The 18,589-nt window shown below is 48.6% G+C and overlaps 3 protein-coding genes across 3 annotated transcripts in view; all 3 read left to right on the top strand.

The window, feature by feature from the left end:
• The window catches only part of LOC113447439 (neuroblast differentiation-associated protein AHNAK-like), a 75,096-nt gene extending 73,535 nt beyond the window's left edge, over positions 1–1,561 (top strand). The window contains 1 exon segment of the mRNA XM_087913821.1: positions 2–1,561. Within this exon segment, the coding sequence (XP_087769947.1) occupies positions 2–199 (198 nt within the window). The 3' untranslated portion in view covers positions 200–1,561.
• A 2,883-nt stretch (positions 1,562–4,444) lies between these two features.
• Positions 4,445–8,346, top strand: SAC3D1 (SAC3 domain containing 1). The gene is given in 3 exon segments (XM_026717677.2): positions 4,445–4,591; positions 4,594–5,100; positions 6,866–8,346. Coding segments are annotated over 3 exon segments (1,026 nt in total). The 5' UTR covers positions 4,445–4,533; the 3' UTR covers positions 7,327–8,346.
• Positions 8,347–12,347: 4,001 nt separating this feature from the next.
• Positions 12,348–16,911, top strand: ARL2 (ARF like GTPase 2). The gene is made up of 5 exons (XM_026717678.2): positions 12,348–12,499; positions 13,201–13,311; positions 13,439–13,601; positions 15,113–15,193; positions 16,339–16,911. The coding sequence occupies exons 1-5, from the start codon at positions 12,435–12,437 to the stop codon at positions 16,471–16,473; spliced, it is 555 nt and encodes a 184-aa protein (XP_026573463.1). The 5' UTR covers positions 12,348–12,434; the 3' UTR covers positions 16,474–16,911.
• The last annotated feature ends 1,678 nt before the right edge of the window (positions 16,912–18,589 follow it).

The following is an 18,589-nucleotide window of genomic DNA, read 5'->3' as shown; positions in this document are numbered from 1 at the left end:
GGGGGGGATAGGGTCGAAAAGCAAAGGGTCTTACGAGGTCACGGGAAGCGACAACGAGGCAGGGAGAACACAAGGCAGCGGAGCCTCCCTAGAGTCCAAAAAATCTCGACTTTCCTCGTCTTCGAGTAACGAAAGTGGGACAAAAGCCGCCTTCCGAGTGCCGGCCGTCGAGCTGACAGTGGCGAAAAAGAAAGAGTAGTCCAGGAAAATGCTTGTGTACATAACGCCCCTTCCTGTACATAAGGTCCCTCTCTCCCCATGGCCCTCTCCTTCTCCCGCTGTATATATATATTTTTCCTCCCGGCTTCAAATACTTTGCAATGAAACAGGTGGTCTACAGTGAAATAGTAGGATTTGAGAGCAAAGTCATTCCTGTTTTACTGTGAATAGGGCAGGTTCCACTGAAAGATTTCTTATCTTCCAGAGATGTAAAACAATTCCAAACTGATACAGCGGCATCCGTGCTCATCTAAGGGGGATGTTGAGCAGTTTATAGATCATTGGCACAATTTTCACGCCGAGGCCACGACATGTGGCATTGCAGAGCCCACCAGAAATTTCTGACCCTTTGTTGGGGTCGTGAATATCCCCCAAATTCTTCCCAAGTGGCCTTGGCTGAACTGCACCAAAAAACACACGTCTTTTTTAAACAAAGAAAAACCTTTTTTTAAAAAAGCAGCAAATGCCTTAAAACAAACAGCAGCAAGGTTTGTCAGCTGTATCAGTTTGAATTCATTCAATGTAGAATTCCTCCCAGATATACAGATGAGCAAATGGGCAATTTTTTGCAGACGGAGAAGTGACGAATTTCGAAAAGCCTGGATTATGTGATATTTAAAGCTGTGCCGTAAGGAAGAAAGATGTACAGTTTTTTGGGAGTATTTTGGACGATTTTTCTCTTCTGTTCAGGTATAGGGTTGTGCTTTGTATGCTGTAAGAGCTTTCTGTTTACCTAAGCAAGCTTTGATTGAGATATATTATATATATATATATTTCAATTCACTGAGTATCCTCAGTGTTGATCCATGAAAATGTGTTAATTTTAAACTACTAGGGGTTTATTTTTATTTTTTTTTGCTTTTACCTACAGGGGGCTAAAATGTTTTATCCTTTAAAATTATGGTTTTATGAAAAAGAAACACTGCACATATACAGAAGCAAGTAAGATGTGTCAAATTCAACAAAAATGACTTTTCATTTGTTTGGCAAAACGACTAAACCAACTGCAACCAAATATCCACATGTAATTTATTTGTTGTTCAAAAGATGCATTGCTGTTGCAAAATAATTCAAGCCACAATCCTTATGACGTCATCTTAATTGTTTCTGTATATTTCTTATTTTTGTAAAAGAAAAGTTATCCTAGCTGAGGAACAAATATTTTTGTCATTAATTCCTCTGACAGGTGCAAACTGTTACCTTTTGTCATTAACTGTACCTTGATTATAAAACAAAACAAATACAAAGAAAACTATTTTTCAGCACTTTAATGGCAAATTAATTGAGAATGTATGGAAACCGATCTTGTAAAATGCAAATAAACTGTTTATTAACCTTTTAACTGCTGTGCTTTTTCTGGGTTCTTTTGTTGTTCAATTGCAACTATTTGAGGTGTCCGTATTTGCAAGCAACACAGAGCAGACAAATCTACAAAGGCAAAAATAGATCTTCCAGGTTGTGACCAAATTGTCCTAATCAACTGGAAAGTCAGTTTGATATATTTACAGACGAGTTTGATACCACTGCTTGGTTACGAAACTATGTGATCAGGCTTAGCTTTTGGGGGAAGAAAATAAGGGGTGGGGGTGGGGTTTGCCTCTGCCTACCAGCATCCATCGGTATTCATCTGGCTAGCATCCTGCCAGTGTGAGAGAGAGTTGAGGGCTGTTTGGAAACTGAAACAGTATTTGTTGTGTGAGCAAAGAGACAGCAAGGAACCTGGGCGTGGCTTAACTCAACTGTTCTGCACTAAAGCTGCTTGGTGCTCTGAAGCTGAACCTCCTCTCTTCTGCTTGTGTTTTGCATTTGGAAGAAATTTCTTTTCAGGTGGGGAGGGGAGTAGAACTCCTTAGCATCAGAGCATGTTAATAATAATAATATAGGAAATACTCTAAATGCTCTGATGGTCATTTTGAAAAATCCTTTCTTAATGAGTCCCTAGAAGCCAAGAGGAACATGCGTGCCAAATTTTAAGTTTGTAGGCTTTACAGTTCTGGAGATCTTGTGATGATGCGTGAGTGGCAGGAGACCCTACTAGACCATTTCTGACAAATGGCAATTCAGTCTCTTCTTGAAAGCCTCCAGGGAGGATGAAGCTCCCAGAACTTCCAAAGGCAACTTCTGTTCCATGGGTTGATGGTTCTCCCTGTCAGGAAATTCCTCCTTATTTCCAGGTTGAACCTCTCGTTCAGTTTCTATCCATTCTTCCTTGTCTGGCCTTCAGGTGCCTTGGAAAATAGCTTGACCCCCTTCCTCCTCTCTGGGGCAGCCCCTCAAATATTGGAAGGCTGCTCTCCTGCCTCCCCGGTCCTTCTCTTCCCTAGACTAGCCAGGCCCAGTTCCTGCGACCGTTCCATTGTATGTTTCAGCCTCTAGTCCCCTAAATCATTCTGGTTGCTCTTCTCTGCACTTTTTCTAGCCTCTCAACGTATTTTTTTACAGTATGACTGTAGTACTCTAGGCGTGGCCTTACTCAGGCTTTACACAGTGGTATTAGTACCTCCCTTGATCCTGATTGTATCGTTCTGGATACAACAACATGGAATTAAGAGAATCACCATTTTTTGCCTGTAAAAGCAAAAACATGCATGCACGTAAATAAAACGCACAGGTAGTCCAACTTACATTCATTTAGGGATCTTTCAAGGTTGCAACGGCACTGAAAAAAGTGACTTATGACCGTTCGTCACACTTAACATTGCAGCATCCCCATGGTCACGTGATCATGGCAAATGACTCATATTTACAACAGTTGCAGTGTCACATGATCCCCTTTTGCGACCTTCTGACGAGCAAAGTCCACCAGGAAACCGGATTAACAACCATGGCAAGGAAGGTCGTAAAATGGGGCAAAACTCACTTAGCAACTGTCTTGCTTAGCAGCAGAAATTTTGGACTCCGTTGTGGTCGTAAGTCCAGGGCTACCTAGATTAGGATGTTTGCTCTGCCATTGAAATGTTAAAGAGTGGATCCTTGGTGGGTTGAGAGAAATAAAAGTTTTGCTCTGGTCCTACACTCAACTGCAGCGTTGCTAAAATTAAGGCGAGGTTTCCAATCAGGTTTTCTGTACAAATCCAAGATTTCGTGCTCAAATAAACCCAGATTCTAAACAAACAAACAAAAAAACCCTCAGATAACAAAAAACACAATAAATCAGATTTAAAATACAATGGTTTTACTTAATACACACACCATACAATGTATAGAAAAACTTAAAATATTAAATTTTAAAATAAAAAAAATCAGGAAGAGGATCTTTACATTCTTTTTCTGTGTTCTTTCTATTTTTATTTTAAAATTTAATATAAAATCAGATCTGATTTTTAAAATCCCAGAATCCTCCACCGTTTCCAACGTCCAAACCGAACGAGAACCCGAAGTCGAGATTGACCACAAATCGGGCCACGCCCCTATCGCTCGGCAATCATTCACCCTGAAGACCCGCCCCTCTCTGGGAAGGAGCAGGCGATTGGCCAAGCCGGGGGAGCCACCTAGATCTATAAAACTAGTAGAGACACGCAGAGCGCAATATCCGCTTCGAAGACCGTTTTTTAACCCCCCCCCTTGGGGTGGGGGTGTCAACTAAGAATTCCTACTCTTTTATTTTTTTCAGGTTTTGCTAAATATGAAATAGGAACAAGGGATTTTTGCAATGCAATTCTGGGATGGGTCTCCTGCTTTCAGGAGCGGGGGGGTTGGACTAGAAGATCTCAAGGCTCCCCCTCCCCGGCCTTAGAAACCATTCTGCACTGTCGCAACGCATTTCCCTTTTGCGCCTCTTTTTCCCCGTTGTCCAAAGTGGAAGGTCCGCTCAACCACGCCTTCCCCGACTACAAACCCCATCATCCCCGGCTAGCACGTGGGAGGAGGAGCTGCGGCTGCTGCTCCTTTTCCTTCCACCCCGCAATCCGGAGCCCCGTCGCCAGGCGGAAAGGGCCTCGACGTGGGCGATCACATTCCCTTTCCAGAAAGGAAGAATTTTTTTTTTTTTTAAATGGCCACAGCGCGCGACCCTACGGCCTTAGGATCCCCGAAGGGGCTGGCGCAACTGGACTGGGCTGCCCCCGGCGTGGGAGAACCGATCCTGGTCTCCACGTGGTGCGGGGATCAGCGCGGAAGAGCCGCGATCGCCCCCCGCAAAAAAGCGTCTTCCTGGGAAAGGCGCCGGGGCTCGGCGCGGTTTGCAGCCGGGCGCCCGCGGGCGCAGGGCGAGAACCAGCCTCCGGGAAGGCGGGCCACGCGCGGCGAGGCGGGGCTCTTCCTCCTGGGGCCGGCCCTGCTCCCCTGCCCGCGCGGGTTCCGGGGTCCGGCGGCATGAGCGAGGGCGAGGCGGAGGGTCCTCCGCGGCCGGCCCTTTGCAAGGCGATGTGCCCGGCGGGGAGTTCGCGCGGCGGCGGCGCCAGAAGCGGCTGCACCGGCTGGAGCTCGGGCCGGATCGGCAAGCGGACCCTGCGCGGGCGGTGAAGGAGTTCTCCCGCCCGGCGGCCGGCCAGGCTCCCCCGCCACCTTGCGACCTGCGCCCGCCGGAGGTGCTGCTGGCCACCGTGCACCACCTGCTGGGGCGGTCGGTGGCCGAAGCGAGCGAGGTGTCGCCGGCCGAGCGCTGCGCCTTCGTGGCCGACCGGCTGCGCGCCGTGCGGCTGGATCTGGCGCTGCAGCGGCCGCCCGCCTCGCCCTGCGCCGCCGTGCTGGAGCGCGCCGTGCTGTACTTGCTCCACGCCGGAGCCCGGCTCTGCAACGAGGCGCCCGCGCGCTTCGACGCCCACCTCCACGACGGGCAGCTGCGCGAGACTTTCGCCGCCCTGCGCCGCGCCTACCGCCGCCCCGCCGCGCATCCTGCCCAGCCGCGCTTCCAGGCGCTCTTCCTCCTCTACCACCTGGGTGAGCCGCGGGCAGCGCAGCCGGAGGGACTCACTCATCCTGGGGTTTGGGGGGCGGGGGGGGGGGGTAGGCAACCCTGGGCTTGGATCGGGAGGGGGTGGGGCAGGATGCCAGGAAAAGGGGCTGCCCATGGAACGGCGAGGTTGGGAGGGGAAGCTGGCCCACTCCAAGGATAGGATAAAAGGGACCTGGGAGGTTCTCTAGTCCAACCTTTGGGAGCTCAGGGACCACCAAACTCCTAATTTCAAATCCCGCGGACCAGAGACCCTGGGAAAATCCCCCCAAAAGTCTGTGGGAAAATTCCCCACCCCGTTTTCCTACTGGTGATCATTCTTTATTTATTTGGTATCACAAGATACTGTCTCTAGCTCTGTTCTTGGGGAGAGAGAGAGAGAGAGACTTTTGGCTTCGTGCAATGAAATCAGAAGCAGCAGCCAAAGTCTTTCCCCCAAACTCTGCCAGAAATGAGTCTTTGCTGGCACAGCGTCCCGAAGCAGGAGGCCTTGCACAGACTCATTTCTGGCGGAATTTGGGGGAAAGAAAGAAAGACTTTGGCTGCTTTCCGTGCGTGCAGCCAAAAGCAGAAGAAGAAAGAAGCGGAAAGAAGCAGCCCGGTGGCCAGGCCAGGCACGTGGGGCGAGTGGGGCAAGTTCCCCCCCTCCGCCCTTCCCCCTCCCTCACTACCTCGTGTTGTGCGCAGTGCAAGCGACACAAGCCTTGTGTTCCCACGCAGCCTGGATTAATTGCTTTGGGGGGATGACATTTCTCTGTGGACCACTAAAATTTTCTCGCAGATCACCAGTGGTCCCCAGCCCACCAGTTGGCGACCACTGTTGTAGTCCAACCCCCCCCCGCTCAAGCAGGAGACCCTATACCAGGGATGGCGAACCTTTTCGGCACCGAGTGCCCAAACCAGAACATGTGTGCATATGTATGTGCTGGAAACCCAAAGACCAGCTGGCCAGAGCACGCGTGCCTATTTTGGGGGTTTCCAGGCCATTTTGGGGGGTGGCCATTTTTGAGCTGTTTTTGATCCGGAAAGCAGCCCATAAAAAGACCTGAAAATGGCCTGAAAAAGGCTCAAAAATGGCCTGTTTGGGGGGGGGTGTTTTTTGGGTGCCCTGGCACCCACAAAAACCAGCTGGCTGGCAAAACCAGAAGAGCAGCTGGCGATGGTGCGCATGCCCACGAAGAGGGCTCCGCGTGCCACCACTGGCAGGCATACCATAGGTTCACCATCACGGCCCTATGCCATCTCCCATGATAGAGAACCCACAACCTCTGGTGGCAAGCAGTTCCACCGGTTAATTGTCCTCACTGTTAGGCAGTTTCCACTTTAATTCCAGGATGCTTCTCTCCTTGATGAGTTTCGATTCATTGTTTCTTGTCCAACCTTCTGGTTTCTTTGGAAAATAGGTAGAACCTCCCCCTGCTCTTTGTGGCTGCCCCTAAAATCCTCGGAAAACACCCAGACGCAACCCGAGTAGCGAGCACAAACGCAACAAACTGTTTGCAAGTTCGGTTCATTGGGGAAACAAAACAGCCGCTTCATAAGCGGATGGCACAATGTAGGAGAACAAACTCATCGGAACAAGAATTCAGGCAGCCCACCTGCATTTAAAAAGACAACTGTCTCACTTAACAACAGAAATGCTTGGCTCAATTGTGGTCATAAATCAAATCAGGGGTTACTGCCCCTTTTTAAAAATTTTAATGTTTTGGCTTATCTCTGTTTCTTCCTCCTCCCCCACCCACCCACCCCCAGGCTCCCCAGATGCCCTCTGGCAGATCCTCCAGCTCTCCGACGATATCCGGTCGTCTCCCGACCTCAAGGCAGCCTTGGCCATCCACTGGGCTTTCCTGGAACGCAACTTTGCCCGTTTCTTCCGCCTGGCCCGGCAGCTCCCTTACCTCCCCAGCTGCGCCCTCCATCCCCACTTGGCCAAAACCCGGCGCCTGGCGTTGCTCGCTTTCAGCCATGGCTTCCATGCGAAGAATTGCCGGTACCCCCTGGCCCGACTGAGCCACCTGCTGGCGATTGACAGCCTGGAAGAGGCCGCTGACTTATGCCGGGTGCATGGCTTGACCGTGATGGAGGGCAGCGTTGTCTTCCAGAAAGGCTCCTTCAGGGATTCGGCTTCTTTGGACAACCGGACTTCCCTTCTCCTGGTGGATGGGAAATGGAAGGGGACACTGTTGGATCTCTCCGAGAAGGTCTGCAGCTGAGGCGCCGGGGGACGGCTGCTAGTCTTGTTTTTATGCGCAGAAGAACGGTCTGCCTTGAAATGCTGGCTGAGGGGTTGCAAACCTCTCCCCGTATGTAGAAAGCCAGCCCTTCAGGGATGCTGCTGCTTGCAGCAAATAGCAAGCATCAGCTTGTTTACAGCTTCGCTGATCTGCTGTACGGGTTAACCGGTATTTGCTGCTTGTGTTAGAGCTGTGTTTTTCAGCCTCTGCAAGTTTAAGGTGGATGGGTTGTAATTCCCAGAATCCCCCAACTAGCAAGCTTTAAATATATCTTAAGCTGTCGCGGTGGTGGGGGTTATTTTAATTTATTATATTAATTTATTTGATTCTTTTTTATTAGTTTTATTGTTTTAAATGAGATTTAATATCCCATAAGCCACCTTGAGTCGCCATGAGTGAATAGACGGCAATATAAATTCAATAAATAAAATTAAAATGTGGACTTTTAACTTCCAGAATTCTCTAGCCCAGCGTGCTTTAAGCATAGCGGGCTGGGGAATTTTGGGAGTTGAAGTCCACCCATTTTACATTTGCAGAGGTTTGAGAAAGATCATATTACGGGCTCATACCTGTGCTCCGATGTGTTATGAGTGCTATTTATCACACTGGAATAGTTGTGCAAAAAAAAGAAAAGGATTGGGCCTCACTGCACATGGCTTGTATTCTTTTCTCAGCCACAGACTAAGTGTGCACTAGTTCTAGTCATGGCTATTTTGGGGCTGCAATGCCCTGTTTTGTTCGTGAGAAAAGCCAGCACTAAATTCCCACTACAATTTATTTTATTCTATTGGGGTTGAACTTGGTCAGGTTTTCCAGATGTGGCTGTCTTTGCTCAGTAGTTCAAAGGTGGAGAACGTGTATTTCATCAAACTCCGCATGGCTGCACTCTGGACGCTAGTGTTGATGAACTACAACTCCCAGCATCCATGGCCAGGTGTAGGTTGGTAGAAGAGACTTGAGCTGCAAACCAAATAAAAACATTGCGGTTAGCCAGTGGAACGTTCTGCCTCAGTTTTTTTTTTAAAGAATGGAACAAAGCCACCCTTAAAAGAGAAAACTTCCATATCCAGAGTCTGGAGTATTTATTACTAGCTCGATACCTGTGTTTCACTACAAAACTATGCGAAAGAAGACTCAGAGTTGGCTTAGTGTTGTGATGGCGAACCTATGGGGCACATGTGCCACAGGTGGCACGTTTGAGGCCATTTTCGCCTTCCTGGAGGCTCGAGGGAAGCCTGCAGCCTCGGGAGGCCAAAAAACAGGCCTTCCGGAAGTGCCAAAACGGGCCTGTTTTCAGCCTCCCAAGGCTCCAGAGGCTCTCCGGAGGCTGAAAACGGGCACTTTCAGTATTTCCTGAAGGCCCATTTTTCGGCCTCCTGAGGCTGCAGAGGCTTCCCTCGAGTCTCCGGGAATGCAGAAATGGCCTCAAATGGGCCAAAAATCAGCTGGGATGTGCAGTGCAGGTAAGGGGGTGGGGTGGAGGTGTTGTACGCGCATGCACGGGGGGCATTGCATTGTGGGTGCCGGCACACGCTTATGGCACACCCCAACACAAAGGTTCACCATCACGGGGCTTAGTGCTTTTTGGGGAAGCTTAGGACAGGACAGAACAGAACAGAATATGTAGACTAAGACGCCGCCAATCAATTGTGATAAAACCCCAAATAATGCTGAGAAAAATACCCTTGAAAGAACATGCATGCAACACAGGTAGTCCTCAATTTACAACAATTCATTTAGTGACCAAAGTTATCATAGCACTGAAAAAAGTGACTTATGACCAGGTTTTCTTTACATAACTGATACAATATCCTCACAGTCACATGATCAAAATTCACGTACTTGGCAACTGACTCACATTTATGACGGTTGCAGTGTTTCCAGGGTCACGAGATCCCCTTTTGTGACCTGACAAGCAAAGTCAACAGGGAAGCCAGATTCACTTAACGACCGGGTGACTAACTGAACAACTGCAGTGATTCACGTAACAACGGTGGCAAGAAAGATTGTAAAATGGGGCAAAACTCAACAAGTGTGTCACTTAACAGAAATTTTGGACTCAGAATTGAGGAAGCCAGATTCACTTAACCATCATGCTACTAACTTAATGGCAGTGTTTCACTGAACAACTGTCAATAAAGGCCATAAAGTGGGGCAAAACTCAATGGTCTCCCTTAATAACAGAAATGTTGGGCTCAATTGTGGTCATAAGTCAAGGACTGCCTGTATTGTGGATCCAATTCTCCATCCAGCATAGGGGAATTGGATTCTGAAATTTGAAGTCCACACATTGCATCAACTTTTGAAGCACCTCAACAACCTGTTCTGACCAAGGCTTCCTGAGACAGTAACAATCACAGGCTGTTCCCAAAAACCTTGTTTTTATTTCAACAGCTGTGAATTATATGCATTCACACACCATAATGAATCTCAAACAGTTTGTGAATAGTCCCACAGAAGTCTGCCACAGTCCTTTGGGATAAGGCTGATCAGCACTCACCTTTATCTCCCTTGAAAGGCTGCCAATGACTAAATTGCCAATTAGGTGTTCAAGGCCAAACGGAGCACAAAGTCCACACAGAGCTGCAGATTTTAAACTGAACAAAACAAAGTTGTTTCCTGCAAAGGTTCCTGTCCTTTTGCTCCTCCTTTATGTCTTATGGGAGGGGCCAATCATCTTCAAACCTTACTCCTTTGTCTTAACTGTTCTTGGCCTCTGGCAGCTCTGCGCATGTGCACACTGGGAACAGGCTCCTGCTGCTCCTCTGCCTCGCTGATGTCAGATTCTGGAGGCTCTGGAGTCAGCATCCCACTCTCAGATGGCCCTGGCCCCATCTCTTGCCAAATGCGGGACCATCGTAGATAATGAAGCAAAAGGAAACCGTATTGACGAGAGTTCCAAGACAAACCAAGATAATTAATCACACATTCCAGGAAGATAACAGAAGAAATAAAGATAAAAATTTAAAAAAAGATAGAAATAAAGATAAAGATAGAAATACCGTATTTCCCCATGTATAAGCACCCCCTTTGTATAAGCCACCCCCCCAATTTTTGGACTGAAGTTTTGAGAAAAATATTTTATTAGAGAAACAAGTTATGAAGAAAGAAAATTTACAAAGAAACAAAATTCGACGTCTAGATCTACAACTTCGGTCATGACGCAAAGCGGTGCGGGCGACGCTAGCAATCTACGCATCGAACGAGAGTAGGAACGAAGCATTCAGGCCGATGCCTAGCGTATGCATTTCTATCGCGTACTCGCACTCGTAATCGTATCATCACGTACAATTTTTACAAAAAAGTATAGCATACTGCTGGAAAACCAGTTTATTCCTACTTTATTATTTTATGCATTTTTCACGTATAAAAAGTACCTGCTTTGTATATGCCACCCCCCTACTTTTTGGGCTTGAAAATTTTGGAAAAAAGGGGTGGCTTATACATGGGGAAATACGGTAAAGAAAGATAAAGTTCATCCAAGGAAAACACTAATTTGTCTCCAGCGTCTGTTAGCACGCAGGTCCAAACTCTTCTGCAAATCACATACCTGCAACCCATGAAGAGGATCATGGCCGCTTCCTCTCTCGTAAGCCAAGTTGTTCCCTTCTCCGTTCCTCCCTGCATACCCTAGGATGAAGAGGAGATCGGCCTGGGTCCTCCTCTGACTGTTCAGCCGGCCTCTGCCCTTCCCCAGCCTCCTCCACCACCTCTGGAGCCACACTTCCACTCCCTGTTGGCTGTTCCTCCTCTTCCTCAGAGTCAGCCTCCACCAGGGGCATGACAAACGACCTTAAGGCACTTGGGGACTTCAACTCCCAGAATTCCCCAGCCAGCTTGGGGTTCTGTATTCCATGTATGCAGTCCACGATGACTGGGGAATTCTGGGAGTTGAAATCCACAAGTCTTAACAAGTTGCCAAGTTTGGAGATTGCCAATTTTTAGCCAATGAAATATGAAGATCTGCTTTGCAATTGTGTGCTTTTTAAATGTAAACCAACTTGGATACCTTTTCTGAGCAATTTCATCAACGCACATCTCTCTTTGCTTATTTTGCATTAAATAAACGTTATAAAAAGTGAATTGAGACAAATTGAGAAGTTTTTTCCTTCCTAATTTCTTATGGTCTCTTCCCTCCGGCAAAAAAAAAAAATCTTTTTAAACTCTCAATGCAACAGCACGTATCTCTTTAAGTTTCGCTGATCTACATTGCGGTAGCTTTAACAATCCTCCCACTTGGCGATTCGTCTTCTTTACCCGGAAGGGGGCGGGACTGGCCGTTGAATGGCCAGGGAAGCAAAAGGGGTGCGGTCCTACTTGAGGGCAGATTCGACTTCAGGTTCCTTTTGAAGTGAAAGCTGCACAGGCGGTGGAAAACCTGACTAAATCACTAAATATTCCACCCATTTGAAAATATCAAATTAATTTTTCTGAGTAGACCAAAAACTTTCAAACACCCAGGCAGTATTCACACAAATTATGCATAACTGCTCTCTCAAAGTCTAGGTTCTTCTGCTTGTGTGTGTGTGTGTGTGTGTGTGGGGGTTAGACTAGAAGACCTCTAAGGTTCCTTTGTTATTTTGTTAAATCTCTTTGCTGCCATCTACACAAAGTCTCTATAGTTATATTACTCTATAATTGTATAGATGCACGCAATGGTTTTTTTTAACCTTTAGTGAAATTTTGAAACTTTAAAATACAAATAAATTTAAAAATTCGATGCACACAATTGTATAGATGCAACTATATATACACAATTGTACAGATGTACACACAGTTGTGTAGAGACGTTGTGCAGATGGCAGCAAAGAGATTTAACAAAATAACAAAGGGACCTTAGAGGTCTTCTAGTCAGTGTGCATTAATTGCTTCACTCAAAGCCCCTTCGCTGCCATGTCAGGAACCAGCAGAATTGCGATTGAGAGCCGGAAGTATATAAATTACACATTCCCCCACCCTGGATGGTCTTCTCCAAGCCGGGACCGCCCCCCGGCCTTTCTGATTGGCGGAGGCGGAGTTCTGAGGGGCGGGGCCGCGCGCGGTATCCCGGCGGTGGGCGGGGCGCGGGCAGAGCTTCCGCGCGGGCGATGGGGCTGCTGAGCATCTTGAAGAAGATGCGGCAAAAGGAGCGGGAGCTGCGGCTGCTGATGCTGTATCCTTCCGCGAGGAAAAAAGGAACAATGGGCGGGGAGAAACCGGGATTTGGGGGAGCTGGGAAAGGCGGGGAGCGCCTCTGACTTGGCATCCCAGGAAAGAGGAGCTGCTTCGGGCTGCGCTCCCTCCCCAGGCGGCGTTTCCCATTTCTCAACTCGCCTGGTCTAGAGTGCCCCCTGTGCATGGACAGAGTGCTTTGGGCTCAGTCTCTGCATGCTCTGGGCTTCCCAGGCACGCTTGCCCTTAAGTTTAGGGGAGGAGAAATGCTTGAGGTGGGGGTGGGGAGCTTCATCCCTGGAAGCTTTCCAGAAGAGACTGGAGTGCCACTTGTCAGAAAGGGTGTAGGGTCTCCTGCTTGGGTGGGCGAGGGGTTGGACTAGATGACCTCCAAGGCCCCTTCCAACTCTGTTAATCTGTTATCATTCTGTTATTCAGAAATTGTGGGAGCTTCATCCCTGGAGGCTTTCAAGAAAAGACTGGCCTGCCATCTTGTCAGAAATGGTGCAAGGTCTCCTGCTTGGGCAGTGGGGTAGGGCTAGATGAGCTCCCAGGTCCCTTCCGACTCTGTTATTCTGTTAGGGAGGCATGCATTTCCTTGCTCTGCAGCTTTCCTTTGCCAGGAGCTTGGCACGTTCCTTTCCTGCTGCCCTGCTTTGAAACACCGTTGGCTTGTGGCCCTTGACTCGGTCCCACCCCGAGGGGCCTGGACAACGCCGGCAAAACCACCATCCTGAAAAAGTTCAATGGGGACGAGATCGACACCATCTCGCCCACGCTGGGCTTCAACATCAAGACCCTGGAGCACCGCGGGTGAGGATGCCGCCTCCCTCTCCTCCTCCTCCTCCGCCGCCTCCTCTTCCTCTTCCCGGGGCCCTTTGGCCTGGCACTGCCACCTCTGCCATGCCTCTCTCTCTCTCTCTCTCCCCACCCCCCACAGGTTCAAGCTGAACATGTGGGACGTCGGGGGCCAGAAATCCCTGCGCTCCTACTGGCGCAACTATTTTGAGAGCACCGATGGGCTCATCTGGGTGGTGGATAGCGCCGACCACCAGCGGATGGAGGACTGCAAGAAGGAGTTGGAGACCCTCCTGGTGGAAGAGGTGGGCAACCTCGTCAGGGGGGCGGGGAGGGGAGGGGCAGCTTCCCCTGGAATGGGAGGGGGCCATTGCAAGCCTTCCAGCATCTTGGAGGCCTCCACTCCCAGAATTCCTTGGCCGGGGCAGAGAATTATGGGGATTTTATGGCAGATTTCCCCCAAACCTCTGGAGCCTCAATCGTGGGAACTTTGAAGAGGTTCCCACAATTCCTTGACTCCCAGTCGCTTCATAGATACAAATGTATAACCAGTTATTTATAACCAGTTTTATCTCGCAAAGATAGCGGGAGACGGGGAGTTCTCGTCCCACCTTAATCATGAAAGCTGACTGGGTGACTCTGAGCCAGTCCCTCTCTCTCAGCCCAGCCCACTTCACAGGGTTGTTGTGGGGAAAATAGGAAGAGGAAAATGTGTTGGGTATGTTTTCCACTTTGCGTTATTATTTGTAAAAAAATAAAGGCAGTATACAAATAAATATCAAAAAATATTCTTGGCAATGTAGTCTCCGCCCCCGTGGTTTTCTTGTGGTCCCCCATCCAGTCCCTAACCAACTCCAGCATGGTGGAGCATCTGCCGAGAAGCCGTTGAGGAAACCTATTTGGGACTGTGCTGTGTTTGTGGCCCAACCCAGCAAAAGGCTGGGAACTCTCTACCTTCTAGGCCAAGCTGGGGGATTCTGGGAGTTGAAGTCCCGCCCATCGTAAAGTTGAACCACGCTTCCCCGGCAACGCCTCCGCTCTCCTCCGTCCAGGGGAAGAATTGGCCCGGCTGCCCCACCTCGGATCCCGTTTCTTAGGACTGCAGTTCCCAAAATGGGCATTTGGGGTGCTGACCCCTGTTAGCTTCAGAAAGCCGTTGGGGGTTCTGGTTTTCCGGCAGCCGGTGCAGACGGCAGCGGAATCGGACACTGGGGAAGAACGGGGACCAGTCCAGGAGTCTGGGGAGGGTCTGGACAAGGGTCCTGCGGCCGATGCAGGGATGGGGCCAGGACCATCTGGGAGATACGTGCGGCCGCTGGAGCCTTCGGAGCCTGGCAGCAGCGAGGCAGAGGAACAAGGGGAGCCTGTTCCCAGTGCGCGTGTGCACAGAACTTCTAGAAGGCCAGAGCAGCTGAGACAAAAGGAGCGACTCGGGAGTAAGGCTGAGAGGTGATGGCCCCTCCCCTAAGGGATAAAGGACAGCAAAGGTGACAAAAGGAAGCAAAGTCGTTCGCTTGGTTCAGATTCAACCTTGAAGCTCTGTGTGGACTTGGACTTCGGTTGGTTTTTTACAGTTCATTTGGCACTTTAGTTGTTGGCAGCAATTCAAAGGCGAGAAAGGTGGGTGCTTATCTCGAGGGACTATTTGAGACTCATTATGGGCGGGGAATGAACATAATTCCCTGCGTTGAAATAAAACAAGAGTTGTTTTAAGCGTGTGCTTAATTACGGTCTCAGGAAGCCTTTGCTCAGAACATGGGGTGGAACAAGAAGATTCAGGTCATTTGTTGGCTTTTCTCTCTCTTTCTCTGCACAGCGCTTGGCCGGGGCCACCCTTCTCATCTTTGCCAATAAGCAGGACCTGCCAGGTGCGTTAAGTCCCAGCGCCATCCAGGAGGTAAGCACCATGGTTGTTTGTGTACTTATTTATTGAATTGTTTTGCCTCCACCACCACGACTCCCGGCTCCTCGCTGCAAGGGCAACCACCATTTTACGGCTTTTCTTGCCACCTTCGTTAAGTGAATCGCTGCATTTGTTAAGTCAATCCGGCTTTCCCCATTGACTCCATTTGTCCGATGTTTGCAAAAGGGGATCGCACAGCCTTGGGACACAGGAACCATCATAAATGGGAGTCAGTTGCCAGGTGTAGCAAGGACTACTACATTTCTTCTTTTTTAAAAAACGTACTTTATTCAACTTCCAGAACACAAGTGGAATGATTTTTAAAAAGCAAGATGAGGTGTGATATAGCAATGTAAATTAAATTGCCATTTGACAAGGTAATTGTATGCACACGAACACACACATTGTTGATACGGGAACAATATAGTCTAATATGTTTATATTGCTAAATTACGGTTCAGTTTTTTATTACTGGTGTGGTGAAGGAAAAAAAAATACAGAACAAAAAAAAATAACTCCAGTGTTCTGACTCAGCTCCCCAAACATGACCCACCCTCAGAAGTGAACTCAAAAGATTCCTTTATTAGGAGTGCCAGCAGCCCCGGAAAATTTTCTCTCTCTCACGGCAGGCTAACAAGTCCGTCTGGCAGGGAGATGCATCGTTGTCTGCCACCCCTATTCCTCTCCGCCCCCCACTGCCTTTGATCCCAGAGCTCGGGTGGGACTTCGCTAGCAGCGGTGGCTCTTCCGTCCCAAGGACCGGCCCATAGATTTCCACTGCTCTCCTCTCCTCTGCCTTCTGTCAGGCACTGGACCCGGCTGTTCCTCCTCTTCCTCATCAGCCCCCTCCAGACCTGGGGGGCTGTTGACTCTCTGTCTGAGGGTTGACGGACGGCCCAGGCTCCGCCTCCGTCTCTCTCTCTCTCTGCCAGCTCCATTCCCTCTTGGAGCTCTCGGGTTGCCCTGATGCCCTGACTTCCACCACACCTCCTCCTCCTCCTCCACCTCCTCCTCCTCCTCCTCCTCCTCTCATTCAGCTGCTGGAGGGCCAGCAGCCCACAGGCCACAACAGTCCAGAGAATAGGGGACCCTTGCACGGGAGGGGGATTTTCTGATTTTTCTCTTTGCTTCCTCCCCAGGCCCTGGACCTGGACAGCATCCAGACCCACCATTGGTGCATCCGAGGTTGCAGTGCTTACACCGGGGAAAATCTACTGGCGGGCATCGATTGGCTGTTGGATGACATCTCAAGCCGGATATTCACCGCGGATTGAGAGGATCTAAGAGTGTTTCTCAGTCTTGGCCGCTGGAAGATGGGTGGACTTAAACTCCCAGAATTCCCCAGGCAACTGGGTGGACTTCCACTCCCAGAATTCCCCAGATAGCACTGCTGTCTGGGGAATTCTGGGAGTTGAAGTCCACCCATCTTCCAGCGGCCAAGATTGAAAAACACTGATTTAGAGATTTAACCGCTGCTTAAAGGCCCATCTTTGTCCCTGGATCTGGGTCCAGTTTGAAGCAACGTCCAGTGCAAAAATCAGTGTTTGTATTTGGTGTGGCCTGTGGCATCAATCCTGTGGCTGGGGGGCGGGGGGGGGGGCGAGAAATCCACTGGTCTTTTACTATCTTCGCTTCTCCACAGAGGATTGTATTTTCTCCACAGAGGATTGTGTTAAGAGCACACCAATAAAGCTGTGGCTGTTTTAAAGAGAGTCAGGTGATTTTGGAGTCAGCTTGTGTGTGGCTGGAGTCTGTTCACTCCTGTTCTGGATTCAAGGTTTGCTAAAGCAGGTTTAGCTGTATTCCCACAACTGGTTTGGGAGGGATTAGATTCACGCTCCTAAAAACTTGGTAGTTTCTTAAGTCGGTTAGTTTGTTTCATGGTTAGCCCCTGATTGCAAAGCTGGACTGTTTTTTTTCTGGTCTAAAAATGAGTTTGTTTAACCATATTGTGCTAAGCATCCTTGGGGGTTAAAAAAGGAAGTCGACCTATGTTTAGGAGGGCGAGGCTAAAACTTTAAACCAAACCAAACAATTTTTTTTGAAGCAGAAAAATTTCTGGGAACAGCTTCTGCGCTTAGAATTTCATCCACATCAACCAGCTGACCAGTTTGTTTATTTATTTTTTATTTGAATCTGAAGCCCTGCATGTGTGTTTCATTATTTGCTTTATTTATGGCTGTAAAATAATCTTTTTTCCATGTTGCGTAACTGTCCCCCGTCCCCAGGGTCATAAGAACATTGAAATAACTGTAATCCTACTTTGGAGAGGGAAGCAAATCCGCTTATTAAATCCCAGAAACAGGAAAACGTATTTTCAATTTTGAAAGTTTTTCCCGCATCTCTAATAAAAGAGAGGTTGGGACAGATAAGCTTTTTCCTGCCTGGCAATCTCTTAGATGGGTGTATCTCAACTTCGATCCCTTAAAGATGGGTGGACTTCAACTCCCAGAATTCCCCAGCCGGCATGGGGTGACCCTCCTCTTCCATGGTGGGTTTGGCATACAGATAGTCCTAAACTTACAACAATTCATGTAGTGACCGTTCCAAGTTAAAACAGCACTGGGAAAATGACTTATGACCGTTTTCCACACTTACGATCGCTGCAGCCTCCCTATCGTCAGATGATCAAAACTTGGATGCTGGCCACTGACTCATATTTACGACGGTTACAGATTGTGTCCCGTGGTTATGTGATCCCTGACAAGCAAAGCCAGTGAGGAATCCAGGTTTCCCTTTAACAATCGTGTTATACTAAGCGAACAACTGCAGTGATCCACTTAACCACGGTGGCAAGAAAGTGTCGTAAAACAAGGCAAATGAAGCTCATTAACCAACTGTCTCACTTAACCATAGAAGGTTTGGGCTCCATGGCCGTAAACTGAGGATCCCTTGCATTTATTTATTTATTTTCAAGATTTGCATCCTGTCCCCCTTCCACAATTTTATATTATTCGTGTTTTCATTTTGGTTTGACCAATCTATATATATAAAAGCGAAATGCCACTCGGGCATCATCACAAAATCTCCAGAACTGTAAAGCCTACAAACTTGAAATTTGACACGTAGCTCTTGGCTTCTAGGGACTCATTAAGAAAGGATTTTTCAAAATGACCATCAGAGCATTTAGAGTATTTCCTATATTATTACTATTATTAACACGCTCTGATGCTAAGGAGTTCTACTCCCCCTCCCCACCTGAAAAGAAATCTCTCCCAAAGGCAAAACACAAGCAGAGGAGTTTCAGTTTCAGAACACCAAGCAGCTTTAGTCCAGAACAGTGGAGCTAAGCCACGCCCAGGCTCCTTGCTGTCTCCTTGCTCATACAGCAAATGCTGTTTCAATTTCCAAACAGCCCTCAACTCTCACACACTGACAGGAGGCTAGCCA

Source organism: Pseudonaja textilis, chromosome 16, assembly GCF_049901715.1.
Source record: "Pseudonaja textilis isolate UNSWEBS1 chromosome 16, rPseTex1.2, whole genome shotgun sequence".
Lineage (NCBI taxonomy): Eukaryota > Metazoa > Chordata > Lepidosauria > Squamata > Elapidae > Pseudonaja > Pseudonaja textilis.
This window is presented reverse-complemented; position numbering and strand designations above follow the sequence as displayed.